Source organism: Canis lupus, chromosome 6 (assembly GCF_048164855.1).
Source record: "Canis lupus baileyi chromosome 6, mCanLup2.hap1, whole genome shotgun sequence".
NCBI lineage: Eukaryota > Metazoa > Chordata > Mammalia > Carnivora > Canidae > Canis > Canis lupus.
Window position 1 is genome coordinate 52,828,661 of NC_132843.1, and position 17,980 is coordinate 52,846,640.

At 34.6% G+C, this 17,980-nt stretch overlaps 1 protein-coding gene across 6 annotated transcripts in view; it reads right to left on the minus strand.

Moving 5' to 3' along the window:
* The window catches only part of KIFAP3 (kinesin associated protein 3), a 157,299-nt gene that overhangs the window by 75,641 nt on the left and 63,678 nt on the right, over positions 1-17,980 (minus strand). For all 6 annotated transcript variants that reach the window (XR_012032990.1, XR_012032991.1, XM_072830539.1 and 3 more), the window contains one exon: positions 16,148-16,310. Coding sequence is in view for 4 of the 6 variants with exons in the window: in XM_072830539.1 (XP_072686640.1) it covers positions 16,148-16,310 (163 nt within the window). In the remaining 2 variants the exon portion in view is untranslated. The remainder of the gene's footprint in view (positions 1-16,147; positions 16,311-17,980) is intronic.

A 17,980-nucleotide genomic window follows, 5' to 3' on the forward strand; every position in this document is an offset into this window, starting at 1 on the left:
GTAATAAGGCCAGGGTGGAAAAAAATGGCCTAGTCATTATGATTCCTTTGGTATTTACGGTAATAAACATGAATCATGATGAACTCACTGGCTATTAAATGCAGGGGTCATAAGTACTTCGATAGGATTTCCACAGGAATTCACCGTTAATTAGCTGGATCATTATTTGAAAGTGTTACTGAATTATCTTAGCAGTTGTGCAGCCATTCCCCCAAAATTGGTCATTCCCAGCTGAGGGCAGTTAATGCCTTAACAAACTGGTCATTAACTCCAGTAACTGATTTTGTGGGAATTATTGCACTTATAAAGTACATTCAAGTTTTTTTTTCCCCTCTTTAAAAAAAAAAAAATTGCAGCTGTAGTTCAGCTGGAGCAGCTGAAGGAGAAAAAAAAAAACAGTTCTCTGGACTGCTCTCATGATCGATTTTCTGCCAATTAAAGGGCAAACGTATGCTGATGGGTTTTGAATTTTAAAATGTCTTCAGTTTTTCATCTCCGAAGTGATTAGTAAAAACACCAGTTAGTTACTAATTTTGTAAGACACTTGGGATTTTCCATTCACAGTTCAGTCAAGCAGAAATATGAGTTTGAACACCAGAACTCAAAGCCAAATTTCCGCTTCTGCAGTAGACCCAGCCCAACACTTTGTAAAAACAGAGTGAGAACACAAGTTATGGGCAACATTATTAGCCAGATTCTCGTTCTCTTCTGCACTCCATGTCTTCATTCAAAGTAAAAAACTCCCTTTGAAGTCACAAAGGCCCCATGAAAAGATAAGATATATGCCCAGTATGATGAGAGCCAAATGAATTTGGAGAGATCAATTTTTAAGATTGCAACTACGCTGGATAGTCTCCTGTATTAGAATAGATTTGTTCATAGTCAAATATAGAAAAGATTTGAGATGAACAGACAAAAACCAAGAGTTTTTAATCATGAGCTGAAGGGTGAAAATTACAGAACTTATAGGTTACAATGATCAGTATGAAAACAAGTGTAACAACAATTTTGTGATACAGTGTTTCATGGATGATTTATGTGTCCAGTTACTTTAAAAACTATAAAAAACTGAAATTGCAAGTTATACCATTAAGCTCAATAGTTCACATATTAGGAGGTATTCACTAAGTACTCTAAAATTCAACACCTATTATGCATTTTCATCCATTTTCAGTATGTACAACTGTACATTTAGCCATGTAATTTATTTTTCAATTATTACCTTGTCTGTAGTAGTCTTTTATTACATCCAGGGCATACAACAACTTATTTACAATACACCCTACAAAATGTGCACATTTATGGTACAAATGATAGGGACCGAAATAAAGCCCTTAATAATGACTGCTTTCTAGCCTACGGGTCCACACCACTGACTTAATGTGCTTTGGTCAGCTTTTACCACGTAGAAATGGAGACACCCCAGGCAATATTCACACACAGAGTATTGGAACCAGCTGGTGATAGAAGAATCCTAAGAAAAAAGGCTTCTTGATTTAATTGGGAAAACAGGAGGAAGCATAAATTTTACTGCCATTAATAACTTCAAGCAATCTTGATATGACTCTACCTCACCCTGACGGCTAAACATGTGCTTTTTGTTAAATCGTTTGCCACATCTGACCCCTATTGTTTGCTCACTTGATCAGGTAAGAAAACGTAGGTTTATTTATAGGATAAATGAGGCCTATTAAAATTGAGAAACAGTGCAGTAGTCTATGAGGAGCTGCTTACTGAAACAGATGTGTGAAATTCCATAACAGTTTTGTAATAAACAGGCCAAATGAAAATTTTTTTAAAAAGTCTACTTTAAGTTTCTTAAATCATCATAAAGACAACCTAACCTAGTTTTTTAAAAATTTTATGTTGACAATTTCCAAACAGTTTTTAATAAACAAAAACCTAGTTTTTTTAAAATGGAAAACACCTCCTAATATGAAAAAATTTTATGTTGACAATTTCCAAACAGTTTTTAATAAGTCAAAAAGGCATTTGAAATAAGAAATTTTATTTCTTATTTTAGGATGCTTTTGATAAAATAAAAATTAAGTCATATTAATTATAATGAAAAATAACAGGTAGGAATTTCAAAGGTGTTCAGAATTTAACTTTTTAAATTTTCTTTTAAGGACATATGACAGAATGGTCAAAGTAAATAACCCTTAATTTTTAAGTGATCAAAGTTTAGAGTCCAACAGTATCTGTGATGGTGATCTCCCACAATAGGGGAAATCAGACTTGTCTCAACCGGAAGAAATCAAACATTTATCACTTAACTCTTGACCTGGTCTGACTCACTACATGCTGATAAAATCTTTCTACAGCCTTGGAAAATGCCCTGAAACCTAGATTACCTAATGTAATCTAGATCAAGATGAATCAGGTGTCATTTTTACTCTCAAAACTATTCTGGGTCTACTCACAGAACGGAGAAGCATTTATATCCATTTAGAGCACTTCAGAAACCCTAATTTATCTTCCAGTGAGGACAATATCATCTAACAATACTCTGACTAAAATTCAGGTCTTTTGGAAATGATTCATGTGGAATTACAAGGCATGACAATATGCTACTGAACCTCTGGAATCCTAATTTTCTGGCCATAACCAATAAAATTAGCTTTAGAACAAACCAGCCATGCAAATTACCATGCTTCACAACTTTCAAATTTAGAAGAATCAAAATTTATACAGAGAGAAATCTGAATCAAGATTTAAATTATGGGGGATCCCTGGGTGGCGCAGCGGTTTGGCGCCTGCCTTTGGCCCAGGGCGCGATCCTGGAGACCCGGGATCAAATCCCACGTCGGGCTCCTGGTGCATGGAGCCTGCTTCTCCCTCTGCCTGTGTCTCTGCCTCATTCTCTCTCTCTCTCTGTGTGACTATCACAAATAAATAAAAATTAAAAAAAAATTAAAAAAAAAAAGATTTAAATTATGGACCAAACTCTCATACTAGTTGCAATCAGCTGTATCTGTATCAATGAGCTGGTGCCTCTGGTGATTAAAGGGCAACCTGAACAAAGATGTCTGGTCTAGTTAACTTTTTTAGTTAACTTGCACACAGATTCATAAATTACATGTGAAAGTGCCTAATATAAGTTAAGCACCTGATGAATATTTATTGAGTATGAATTTGATCTTTATTATTATTACAAATATTGAAAAGCTAGCAACTTCTCTAGGTAACACTCCTAATTCCTCAGTTTTTTAAGGAAATATTCTCTTCTCTGTTCATAAATGAACTAAAGAAGTATCCCTAGGTAGGGTAAGTTGTGATGTTGGATTCAACATTTCATTATTTTGTCTGTTTGTGTGTGTGTGTGTGGCTTTTTTTGTTGGTTTGGTTTTTCAGAATTTTTCAAGTTTTTAATTCCAGTTAATATGCAGTGTTATATTAGTTTCAGGTGTACAATATAGTGGCAATTCAACAATTCCATCTATCACCTGTGCTCATCACAACATATGCCTCCTTAATCCCCATCACCTATTTAACCCTCCCCCCACCCCTCCCCCCCGTAACCATTAGTTTGTTTCCTTGAGTTAAGAATCTGTTTCTTGATGTGTCTCTTTCTTATTTTTTCCTTTTGCTTGTTTTGTTTCTTAAATTCCACATATAAGTGACATCATATAGTATTTGTCTTTCTCTGAGTAAATTATTTTGCTTAGGATTATATTCTAGAGTCATATCCATTTTGTTTCAAATGGCTAAGATTTCATTTTTTATGGCTGAATCATACTCCATTATGTGTGTCTGTGTGTATACATATATACACATCATTTTTATCCACTCATCAATCGATGGATACCTGGACTTCTTCCATATCATGGCTATTGTAAATAATGCTGCTATAAACATAAGGGTACATATATGGGTTTTTGAATATCTTAAAAGAACAGTACGCTAATCTAAAATCAAATCTATCTTTTCAATGAACAGAAATTTCACCAAAGTGGACAAACACATGGCCCACAAGCACATGAGAAAATGCTCCGCATCACTTGCCATCAGGGAAATACAAATCAAAACCACAATGAGATACCACCTTACACCAGTGAGAATGGGGAAAATTAATAAGACAGGAAATAACAAATGTTGGAGAGGATGTGGAGAAAGGGGAACACTCTTGCACTGTTGGTGGGAATGTGAACTGGTACAGCCACTCTGGAAAACTGTGTGGAGGTTCCTCAAAGAGTTAAAAATAGAACTGCCCTAGGACCCAGCAATTGCACTGCTGGGGATTTACCCCAAAGATACAAATGCAGTGAAATGGCAGGACACCTGCACCCCAATGTTTATTTTTTATTTTTTAAAAGATTTTATCTATCTATCTATCTATCTATCTATCTATCTATCTATCTATCTATCTATCTATGATACAGAAAGAGAGAGAAAGAGACAGACAGACACAGGAAGAGGGAGAAGCAGGCTCCATGCAGGGAGTCCGACGTGGGACTTGACCCCAGGTCTCCAGGATCATGCCCCGGGCTGAAGGTGGTGCTAAACCACTAAGCCACCGGGGCTGCTCCACCCCAATGTTTATAGCAGCAATGTCCACAATAGCCAAACTGTGGAAGGAGCCTTGGGGTCCACTGAAAGATGAATGGATAAAGAAGATGTGGTATATATATATATATATATACACACACACACACACACACACACACACAATGGAATATTACTCAGCCATTAGAAACGATGAACACCCACCATTTGCTTCAACGTGGATGAAACTGGAGGGTATTATGCTGAGTGAAGTAAGTCAATCGGAGAAGGACAAACATATGGTTTCATTCATACGGGGAATATAAAAAGTAGTGAATGGGATTACAGGGGAAAGGAGAGAAAAATGAGTGGGAAATATCAGTGAGGGTAACAGAACATGAGAGACTCCTAACTCTGGGAAACAAACAATGGGTAGTGGAAGGGGAGGTGGGCGGGGATGGGGTGACTGGGTGATGGGCACTGAGGAGGGCACTTGATGGGATGAGTGCTGGGTGTTATACTATATGTTGGCAAATCAAACTCCAATAAAAAATATACAAAAAAATCTATCTTTTCACCTATTTGAATAGTGTTTATCAAATTATCTGTGGTGGAGGGCCAAGTTTTTATTTTTCATCCCATGTGTCAAAGATGATACTTTAATAAAGTATACTAAAAATAAAATTAAGCAAAATATACACAAAATAGAAGTTTATAAAGTATTATATTCAACAGACATAATTATTTGAGTAAGTTGCCATAAGTTGTCTAAACTCTTATCCTCGATTTCTAGATTTACTTGTTACAGATGAGTAAAAAAGTTTATGAACATGCATTGGTCGCTGGAACACACTTTTGAGTTATTACTGAATTAGAAGACTTCCGCCTTGAATTATGTATCACGTAAAGAAATATGTAAATATGTATCAGTACATATTTACATATTTTACAATAAATTCAGTAAAGAAATATGTATCACGTAATTGAAATTAAAGTGCTATTTCAAGGTTTAAAACAAATTCCTATAAGCAGGCATAGAAATAGTAAAAAAATGTGAATAACAAGACTTTCTGTGCTCTTCATTTTTTTCATTTAGCAACCATTGGCCCCTCAAACTTTCCCTTTTTCTTTATTTTTCAAAGGATTTTATTTATTTGAGTGAGGCGGGGGGAAAGAAAGAGCTGGAGGGGAGCCAGAGGGAGAAGCTGACTCCCCATTGAGCAGGGAGCTAGACCTGGGACTCAATCCCAGGACTCCAAAATCATGACTTGTGCCGATGGCAGATGCTTAACCACCTGAACCACCCAGGCATCACCTTCACTTTTTTTTGAAAGATTTTATTGATTTATTTATGAGAGAGAGAGAGAGAGAGAGAGAGAGAGAGGCAGAGACACAGGCAGAAGGAGAAGCAGGCTCCATGCAGGGAGCCTGATGTGGGACTCCATCCCGCATCTCCAGGATCTCGCCCTGGGCTGAAGGTGGCGCTAAACCGCTGAGCCACTTGGGCTGCCCCAGATAGAGAAAAATTCTAAGGACTAAGCCCTGGGAGGTATTCTAATGCTTACAGACTGGGGAGAAAAGGTGGCAACAAAAAAGGCAACTGGGAAGGATTGGGTACTTAGGAGGAAATCCAGAAGAGTATTGTGTCCTGGAAAATCAATGGAAAGAGATGAGGAGAGAAACTATAACAAATGCTGTTCACAGGTTGAGTACTATAAGTGCTGAGAACTGACCACTGGATTTAGCAATGTAGTGGTCACTGGAACTTGACCAAAGTAGTGTGATGGGGCATATATGTGAAAGCCTAACTGGAAAAGATTAAAAAGAGTGTAGAATGCAGGGGGGCAGGGCGGGGGCGGGGGGGGGGCGTTGAGAGAGGCAAGACAGGAAAGAGGAGAGAGGAAACAAGAAAGGATATGAATGTATGCAAAAAGGAAGAGAAAAACTGGGAGGCAGGAAATGACCATAGTTCTTGAGGCATTTTACAATCGGAAGAAAGGAAATATAATAGTTGAAAGGTAAAAGAATGAAGTGGGAGTCAAGAAGAATCTTCATTAAGATGATAGAAATAATAGCATATTGGTGTGTTGATTGAATGATCTTCTAGAAAGGAAAAAATTAATGCAGAGAGGAGAACTGCGAGAGCAAAAATATTGAGTAGGTGACAGGGAATGGGATGGGGAGGGAATGTTGGCCTATGGGAAGAGAAGCAAGTCCATCCACAGTAATGGGAGGGAAGCAAACTACAGACAGAGGGGAGATTAAGTGTGTGGCAATAGGAACTTCCAGAAGTTGTTTTTACTGCTTCTACTTTCTCAGTGAAATATGAAGCAAAACAAGATAATGAGCTGAGGATGAGGTGTTAGATTTATGAGAAGGTATAGGAATGAAATTCTCACTTAGGAGAATGGGAGTTACCAGATAAAGAAGATGTAGTATGGCTGCTGGGCAGCATTAAAAGTCTAGTACTGGTTAATTATCCAGAATTTACTGTATACTGTTGTCCCTCTGTGCTCAGGATCTTCCATCTCCATACCCCTATACCATGTCATAGATTCCCCACCCTCCTTCACAAAGCATCAAACAAATTGATAAAAATGATTCTAAGATGTGAATGGTTGAACACTCAAAATGTCTAAAGGGCAAGACAAGAAATATAATTAAATGTTTAAGGATAAGAGAAAGTAACGTTTATCTTATAGGAATGGGACAGTTTGGGTCATATCGAGAAGTCCAAATATAAAATTAAGAAACTAACTTTGGTAAACCCAGGCACGTCTAGCTGGATTTAAGCTGCTAATTTGAGACTCCTAGTGTATTATTACAATCAGGAGTGTTTGCATTTAATAGGAATTAAAATCTTGAAAGGAATGCCTTAACTCACTGGTTTCCTGAGGACCCATTAAGGGGATCCACAAAGTCACAACATTTTTATAACAATACTAATATATTACTTTTCTTTTTTAAATTCCCATTCTCTCTTAAGAGGCTACATAAGACATACATAAAATATGATGTCACAACAGATTGTTGAGGGAGCTTGGAGAGCCAAATGTTGTCTATTAAGCCTGACTCTAAAGAAATTTGCAAAAGGTAAAACTATGCCACTCTTGTCACCAATTTTTTGTTTTGGAAAGTTATTTTTCATAAAATATTTATGTTAACATGTAGCAGGTTTGTTATTTTTAAATGAATATTTAGAATTTTCTCAATTATAAATAGAATAAATAACCATAGATATAACGCCTCATAAACAAAAAGCTCTTTGAGGGTCCTTGATAATTTTTAAGTGTTAGAGTCCTGAGACCAAAAATTTGAAAACTGATGCTCTAACTATTGAATTCCTACAGTCTCTCCTAATAAACAAGGGAAACTTACAAAAGAGCAGAAAAATTGTGGAAAGTGGTGATTGCCTATAATTTACAGGTAGCAGCTACCTAATCTGTTTAAACATTAGGCTGGCTGTGCCTATTCCATTTTTGTTTTAACAAACGCAAAAAATTCATATATGTAGGATGAGACCTGCACATTTTATAAGGTTTACTCTCTTGAGTTTAGATTCCTTTGGAAATCAAGCCAAAAACTGAAAAGCTGACATGAAAACTCAGAATATTACTCTATTTAAAATACATATCAATATCATTTACACAGGAAAAAGAATACTGTAAATAAACTCAAAATTGTTCAAAAGAGTTCATTAGTGAAATGTAGTATTTTTTAAATTATTGATTATAAATTCTGCAATACACTGTCTCTACCATTATGTGATATTTAAGTTATATGCATGAACTATATCATGATGATCTAGGTTTGTCCAAAGAATACACTTCAGTTGTGAATTTATGCTTGCATCTTTATAACATCATCCTTAAGCACATCAAACAATACTTAGCTTGTGAAACATCCAAGCCAAAGTGACTGAAGGGTACAAAAACATTTGCCTGGTGCATCAGACAAAAACCTAAGAAAATTTAGTTTTCAAGTTACTTTTGAAACACTATCAGTGCCTTTTCCAGGAAACTGAAGAACACACCATGACAAAGAATTTCCTTGCCATTCCCAACCTAGAATATTCTGACATAAGAAAGCACTCTTGAGACACATCAAAGCCAAATGGCTTAAGGATTTATGACAGGGAATTTTTTTTAATGATTTGATTCTTAGAGAAGTCAAAAAGTCTTTAAATACTTAAAAAAATTAATTCAATATCTTAAAAAACCTGACTAAACTAACAATTGGATAAATAAAGCCCATCTTTCTAGGTCCAATTCAACTCGCGTTTAATCACATTTGCTGAAACCACTGGTTGTGATAGGTCTCCCAGATAAGAACATACAATTACTAGGCACAAGAAATTATCTGTCAAGTATGGGGATGAATAGAACCGAAAAGATTTATAATTGATACTAATAAGCAGAGGTAAGTTTAGGATCCTTATGAAACCTTAGGAAAGTAGCATATCAAAAATGAAGTAAGAATTGAATCATTTTGGTAGTGTTTAAGTAAAGCAAAACAAAGGAATATTTAGATAGGTTACTCATGGATACAAACAAAATTTCTGAAACATTTTGGAACATAAGTCTTCCTTCTCAGTGTTTAGGAAAATATTGAAACTATTCAAACAAATCAATTTCAGGGTAAGTGGAGAAAGAAAGTTTTAAGTAATGATTTCAAAAATTCATTATTAATCCCTTTATATGTCCCTGATGTCAAAGAAACAGCTAAATTCAAAATTTCTAAATGAAATGCTTTATTTGACAAAATTTTGAAATAATTTTTAGTTCTACTGAATTACGTTTCACTCAGAGCCTCACATGGCAAAAAAGCTGAACCATAAGAAAACTTCACCTCTGCCTTTAGTAATAATTCAAATCACACAATCATCCTCAATTACATATTTTTTTTTTCAGTTATGTGGCAAGTCTCACAACAGCAGGGGTCGCAATATACTAGTTAAATGTTTCAGGATACAAGAGAAGGGGATTAAATGTTCATATTGCACAGCTTTATTAGAACCTGAAAGATTCATGATTCATTGTACTCTAGTTAAAATAATCTCTCATTAAGTATAAAAAGATTTTTCAGTTATGGGATCCCCAAATAATAATAAAGAAAATCTACTTAAAATCTGATAGCGCTTTCAGTTGAAACAGCATCCCTTAAAAATCACTTCCGAAAAGTTCTAGCACATGTATAGCCTTACTAAAGTGGTTTTACATTTTTTGCAACTTTTAAAAAATAAGCAATTTCTACATATAAAATAGGTAATTCTTTAATTCAGTCATTAACTTGAACATATGTTAAGCTGAATTTCTTTCTAATATAAAAACCCAGACTATTCATATTCTTCTCTATGCTCAATTCCTTCTCCATGACTACAATGAAGCAAATGTACCCCAAATTCTTCAAATATTTGATTTGCAAAAGGTTTTTTCCATTTAAAAAAAAATTCAATTCCATGGAATCACTCCAATCACTACTTGCCAAGAATAACCTAGAAAAACTTAGATTATCTACTGTTCAACACATAAAAATTCCAGTGGAGACAGTAACTGATATTTCTAAAGATTTGATGGGAAAGAAGTCTAATTACATTTCTCCTAGTTCAATTTTTTCCAAATGAGTGAATCAAATCAGAGAACATAAAATCAACGAGTAAGTCATAAATAGAAAAAAGAATAGAAAATACAGTTCATTGCACATAGAAATGGTAAATACTGCTTTCTGAATATTAAAAAGTTAAAATAATAATATATAATAAAATATAATGTATATTAATATGCACATATGGATATATACACATGCATATATAAAGCATGTTACACACATGAGTACTAGATTGCAAACTGTACTTTCCTATAGATAGTGATAAAAGATGTTTGAATGTCACTGCTCTATACTAATTATATCCTATCCCTTTAAAATCTATGCTCTCTGTCTGTAATGCTTCCTTACTACAACTTCTATATAATAATAGTGGCCAGGGCAGCCTGAGTGGCTCAGCGGTTTAGCGCCGCCTTCAGCCCAGGGTGTGATCCTGGAGATGTGGGATCAGGTCCCATGTCAGGCTCCCTGCATGGAGCCTGCTTCTCCCTCTGCCTGTGCCTGTGCCTCTCTCTCTCTCTCTCTCTCTCTCTGTGTCTCTCATGAATAAATAAAATCTTTAAAAAATAATAATAGTGGCCAAAGACCAGAGATATTAAATATATCATTTAATTACTTAATTGAGAAATTCAGTTTATCGTGTTAAGAGATAATGATATAATTTTCCACATAAGTAACATACAAATTAACAAGTATAAAACTGACTCTTCTATTATTAATCAATCATTTATCAGGAAATCATTTATACACTAAGTACAATTTCCTTGGACACAGCAGAGAGAACAATCAAACAAAATAGGTTTCTTTACAGTTAAAAGAAATGTTACAAAGTCCATGCAATAAACTGTACTAGGAGCAGTATGTAATTGGGAAGAAAACCTTTTGGGCATTTATTTGGAATTCGTTTTTAACAAAATATACACTTCAAATAAGCTCACTTGTCAGTTTCCAGGACCACAGGAGATTAGAAATATATCATTAGAGGAAAGGAAAATTGCTGCTATAGAACTGCTGCTGGTACAGAAATGAGAAGCGGCAGCTAAAAATAAGAGGAGAAAACAGAAAACCTGTGTATAAAAATTAAAAATACATGGAATTTTGGAACCATTTAGCAAGGAGAAATACTTCAGCACAGTCATGTTTACACTCCTGTATAATAAACTATCTTCAAAATTATAACTTGAATCAGCAATTGTAAAAAACAGTCACAGCTAATACTCATAAAGCACTTGAACCCAGGTACTCTGGCTCCAAAGCCCAAGGTATTCACCTACACTATACTTTTCAATAAAAATTTAAATTATGTTTATTGTATTAAAGTACATTTAAGAAAATGTTTATAAAAGAAAGATATAATCAACTTTAAAAGTCTTTATATAAAATGATTAAACACCCTTAATGGTATAAGCTGAGAAAACTTACCTATCAAAAAGATCTATTTCTGGATATCTATAGTTTGTATTCTATATAATTTCACATATTTATAATTTTGTAACACTGTACTCTCATTTAATCCTTCCCTATTAATATGAACTATTTTCTATACACTGAAGATGAGAAAACTGACATATAGGTTAAATAATTTGCACAATAGCTAATAACTGAAGCCAATATTCAAAGTCATATAGTCTGGCTCCAGAATTCTAGGTTTAATCAATGTGCCCTGCGCTACTACAGTTGCTAGATACACTAAATATGGTAGTATAGCTATAATGTCTCAGGATGTATTTTTTAAGGGATTCTAGTAATCCTGGAAACCCAGGCACCTGGCTGGCTTAGGCAGTAGAGCGTTTGACTCGATCTTGGAGTTGTGAGTTCAAATCTCACAATGGGTGTAGAGGTTACTTAAAAATAAAAATCTTTAGGGGCACCAGGGTCACTCAGTCAGCTAAGCATCTGCCTTCAGCTCAGGTCATGATCCCAGGGTCCTTGGATCAAGCCCCACGTCAGGCTCTCTGCGAGGTGGGAGGCTTGCTTCTCTTTCCCCCTCTGCCTGTACCCCCACCCCTGCCTGTGCTATTTCATCAAATGAATAAATAATACCTTAAAAATAAATAAATAAATAAATAAATAAATAAATAAATAAATAAATAAATAAAATCTTCTTAAAAATTTCAGAAAAACTAGAAAATACCTTTCAGGATCATTAGGCTGCTTGCTCACCAGCATTCCAGTTCTAATCCTTCCAAGCATTTGCCCACCCCCTTAAAGTTTGACCTAGCCATATGACTTCCTATTATCAAAGGAAATATAAACAAAAATTATATTTATCACTTCAGAGTGGAAGCCTTCAAGAGAAGTTTGCCAATCTCCATATTTTTCTTTCTTCCTTCTCTGGAGCCATGTGGCTTGGAGGTTCTGGTAGTCTTGGTCTCTGACTGATGCTAACATAGACCAACACTTTTACTTACTCATTATGGATATATAATATGAGCAAGAAGTAAACCTTTGATGTGTTTTAAGCTACTGAGATCTCAAGGTTGTTTATTAACAATTATAGCCTTGTCTTCCACTAATAAAATTTGATAGGTTTTTCCTGGGAGGTAATAAAGGGACCGTTTTTGGGCCATGATAAATACAAACAATTTTAAGTTGACAAAATGGTTAAGTTCTAAAAATTCATATTGAAATCAGTTACTTGGAATTTGGAACATTTTTTTTTCCCCCCACAGGCTCACCTTCTAAAAGGCCTACAGAAGCTTATTTAATAATTTAAATGAAAAAGAGGTAGAAAATAATAGTACCTTTAAAATACTTAAACTAAGAGAATGTGAGAGAAGCAAATAAATGTAAACCTGTAGATATTCTAAATACTGATAGACATTTAAAAATTTTTTTTATTTAAATTCAATTTGCCAACATATAGTATGATACCCAGTGCTCATCCCATCATTGATAGACATTTTGAAGTATTTTAAAGAAGTTGAAGGCACTGCTCTGTAGTATATTTTAATTCCTCTTCAATATGTACATCTTCTCCCTTATCTTGATCTTGGAATATCAGTAGATTTCTCTTTTGTTTATTATGTATGACTGCCATTGCTTCCATGGCTTGCAAGTGGAATGAAAAGGTGGAACTAAAGAAAGTTATTAAGCAAAGTATACATGAACATTTGAAAAAAAAATTGCTTAAGTTAAAATTCAATGACTTGTGAGCTGAATAAAAGTCACTGAATAAAATTCAATAAAATTAAATAAAATTCAATGACTTTTATTCTGTGTGACAAGTTTTTCTTTTTTAACCTTTCTCTCTCCTGAGCTATAGACCTCTGTTTCTATCTGCTAACTGAACATCTTTGTCTGTGTCTCCAAAATGTCTCAAACTGAATCTACTGCTGTCTCCCTCCAACTACTTCCTTCACACTTCTTCCTGTTCCTGGCACTAGCATTCTAACCATCATCTCTCTATCATTACCCACATTTGAAAAGTAGCATGTCATACTAAGTCTTGCTTTAATATGTATCTCTTTAGCTCTTTACATTAGCCTTATGCCTGACATACTACCTCTTCCCTACTCCATGTTTTCTGTACTTTTGGTCTTGCTGTTACAACAGATTATGATTCTCATCTTTGGACTCTAATTCTAGTCCCTGCAGATTAATTTTTCTAGAGCAGCACTCTGATTGTGATATAAATAGCTCAAAAACCTGCAATGATTCTCACCATCAACCAAATTAAGTAGAACTTCTTAGCATAGCCTTAACCTTCATAATACCCTATAAGAGCATAAACCCCATTTATTTTCAGGATTATCTCCTGCTATCTTCTTAGCTGTTTTTCCTCATACTGACCTAGCACCATCTGTGCCATAGATACTGTTGATCACTTTATCAGAAATACTTCCTATGGCTTCCATTCTTCTTAATTTTATAAAGATCACCTTGTTAAAAGGACAAATCTGTCAATGTCATCTCAAATGACACTCTGCCTATGAAGTACTAATAAGGGAACAGTCTCTCTTTTGAATCTCAATATACCCACAGATTGAAACGTTTTTCCCTATAGTGCTTAGCACTTGTGCTTTGCCATAGATTTTCAACATTTTCCTGAATTAAAATTGAATCAAACTGCACATACATCACAGGAAAGTAAAAATAAATAATCTACTTAGTTTGTCAATAAAGATTTAATATCTATGAGGAGGGTATTTGCACTCAGAGAATAGGAGGTCAGCAACATTTATAGAATGTCCACTTTGATCAAGTGATGAGGATGATGGTGGTGGTAAAAAATGATTATAACTAATATTTATTAAGAAAATACTGTGTCAGGTACTATTCTAAGCACTCTGTATGCAATACTTTATTTAATTTTCCAAAGAACTTTAAGTAGGTTATAATTATTATCACCATTTTAGAGATGAAAAAACTGAATCAAAGTTTGGGTAACTTGCCCAACATAACACAGTTAGAAGTAAAGGCAGTCATAATTCTAATAGGACAGTCTGACTCCAGAAATTGAGCTCTAGAAGAGATGAAATATTTTGTGTACTAAATATTATATCTTATTTATAATATTATAATCACAATATATTATATCACAAAACTTATTATTTGTTAACAAAATATAGACTGGGTATCCTTAAGTAATTTCCCCAAAATCTCTTTTAAACCATTTGTTCTATAAAAGTAGGTCACTAGATACTGTATAAACCAAATAGTCTCTGAAGTCCTGCAGGACAAGAAGTATAACTTATTCATCTGCATACACTGAAACCTGACCTAATGTTTGTTACATAATTCTGCTAGATTTATGAGAAATAAAGGATCACATGAATTAAATTCAATGCCCCATCAATTTTGCTTTTAAAGTTTTCTGTTTCCTTGTTAAATGTATTGCTTTGTTTCACAAAAGCAATTTTTGAAAGGAAAAATTTTTGTAGTTTCTTCTACAATGTAAAATAAAAGTCCTGTGCAATATTTGTGGACTGGCCAATGGGCCACATGTTCTTGGACTAAATGACAAAGAGTTTTCCTATTCTGAGAAAAGGAGTAAGAAATAAATTTCCTTAAAACTTACTTTAAGAGGAGTTGGAGAATTAAAATTTTAAATTATAGCTCTGCATACTCTACTTACGTGGTCTACTTAATATAACTCTACGGTATAGCTTATTATAGTAGATAATAAATCCAACTGTGGCAGCAGACGCAACTGAGTTTCAATATGAGCTTCGCCTTTTATCAGTTACTACTGTTAAAAAAAATTTGAAAAGAGAAAACTACAAAAAAAGAATGAAACACTACTGAAACAAAGGAACAGAGTCTTAGATGAGTAAGAATTTGCTTTCTGACTGAAAAAAAAACACAGTGGCATTCCATGTAGAGCAAAAAGAAGGTGAATAGACACCTAGGCATAAAAGAGCTTGTTTAGGGAACTGTATACAGTGTAATGTATGTTCAGTATATGTTCAGTCTAAACCTAGGTATAAAGTATATGTTGGGGAATAGTAGGTGCCTGTAAGGACAGACATTGAACGGATCATAAAGGATTTGTTAATACTCTTCCAAGAAGCACTAAGTATGAATTCAAGAGTGAATTCTTGAATCCATCCTTGCTAGATATCTTGCTAACAGCTAAAGGAAATAACGTATTACTAACCAAATCTGCCAATACAGTATTTTCTATCTCATGCTACAAAAATTGCCCTTTTGCATTTAATGACAAAAAGGCTGTGGCAATTTGTGTACTCAAAAGCATTATTTTAAAAGTATAGCAGAATATAAGGACTTAAATGATATCCACTTTTTAAAAAAACTGAAGAGAATATAATCTTTCCTTCTTGCTTCTTTGATAGCATGTTCATATTTTCACTTTGGTTTCACTTTCATATGGATAAATGAAGTCAAGAGTTAAAAGTTTCTATTCCATTTCATTCTATAGCACCATGGAAATCCTGGCACATGTTATTTTTCATTCATTCAGCTTATTTTAGTATTAAGTCACAATCAAAAAACATATACAGAATAATCTTTGCTCAGCAGACTTCAACACAGGCTCAATTTTCCAGTGGTGTTGGAAATTTGAAGCAACACTATCATTAATTTCTAGAAGGCATACCTAGGAGTGCAGTGAGCTTGGGGAGCAGTCCAACTTGTACCATCTTATTCCTCAGTCCTGTGTCAAAGGATAAGTTTAGTAAAAGCCGGAGGGTGATATTCAGCAGATCTTCATGTTCACAAGGTATCATTTTTACCAGTTTCTCAACGATGTCCATTTCCACCTATGTAATATAATAATACAATTGCAGTGAGGTTCTGTTGTACAATACAGCAAAAAAAAAAAACAAAAAAAACAAAAAAACCCCAAATAATTACTTTTCATTGTTTTTCTACCCGCATGTGTATCCATTTTATAATTATGTGTTAATCTATTTATTCTCATTTTAAACTATAAACTTCTCTAAAATAAAACTTTTGAGGAAAGAAATGTATTATTTCTACATCATCCCTTCCTTCCTCTACTTAACAGTATCAACTGGAGGACAAATTACACTGGGTTCTTGAAAACACATTATTGAATGCCATCTAAGTGCCAAACCCTGTGCTAGCTCAAACAAGATCTTGTCTTGGCCTTCAAGGATTCTCCAGTCTAAAAAGAGAGCAGACAAATACAACAAATAATTAAAATGTAATGTAATAAAAATGGAATGCACAAAGTCCTCTGGAAGCAATATGGAAAAACTACTAAGCTACCTAAACAGAAAAGACTTCAAATGATGAACAAATTTTTTAAAATGTGTAATAATTTGATCTCTGGTTAAGAAAGGCAAGGACAATCGACAAAAAAAAGCCAGTGGATAGGCATTTGGCCTGAAAGAGCTTATCTGGGGGGCACTGCAAATGCTTTGGTATGGCAGGGCATAAAGTATAAGTTGGAAAATGGCAGGAGCCTGTTAAACGCATATTGGACAAATCACAAAAAGCTTTAAATGCTCTGCTAAGAAGAATGCCTAAATGATTTTAAGTCCAGAGGGTAATGTGGTCAGAACAGTAGCATAAAGATAAGCATATCACTACATACAGACATATATAAATATATGCATGCAAAGAATAGGACACAAATGAATTGGGGGCATTGTATAAGGATGGACTGAAATAGGCAGATATCAAAAGTAGGTACACTTAGTATCTTGCATTAGGCACTATATGTGATTAGGGTCTGAATCAAAGAAAGAAAAAGAAGATGAAGAGGAAATAATCTGAGAGATGTTAAGGAGATATGGTCAGAGCATCTGAAGGAGAAGTGAAGAGAAAGCACTGAAAGTGAAGATGACTTTCAGGTTTCTGGCTTGGTCAATGTGTTAGGGGGCCCGAAGACTACCCCAAGGTTCAATAATTTGCTAGAAGGACTCACAGGACTCAGCATGTATTCATCTTCATAACTGATTTATTACAATGAAAGGATGCAAAGCAAAATCAGAAAAGGGAAAAGAGCTTGATCTCACGACCCTGAGATGATGACCTGTGGGAGCTTATCTGAGTTGTGCTACCTAGGCATTCCCACCCTTGCCATTTCTTAATTGCAGTCTTTCACTGACTACAAAAAAATCACATTTCTAATTGAGTCCTCAATAAAACTTCTTCCTCTCATTCCATGCTAAGGAGTGAACATTGATTTAAAAAAAAAAAAACAAACGAAATTGACAATCCAACAATGATTTTTCCTTTAGACCTCTATCTTCACAGTTACACTGTAATTAAAAAGTACAAATCCGTCTTCAAAGACTCTTTAACTTTGGCTCTCCCTTTCTCTGAGTTCAGTATTCTAAGCAAGCTGGGACAATCATTCATTTGTTAACTTCCTACAATTTTCACAGAGGCCAGTTACAAAGATTTGTCAAATTTATACAAAACCATAATTCTATCAATAGCCTGAATAACACCTTTTCTA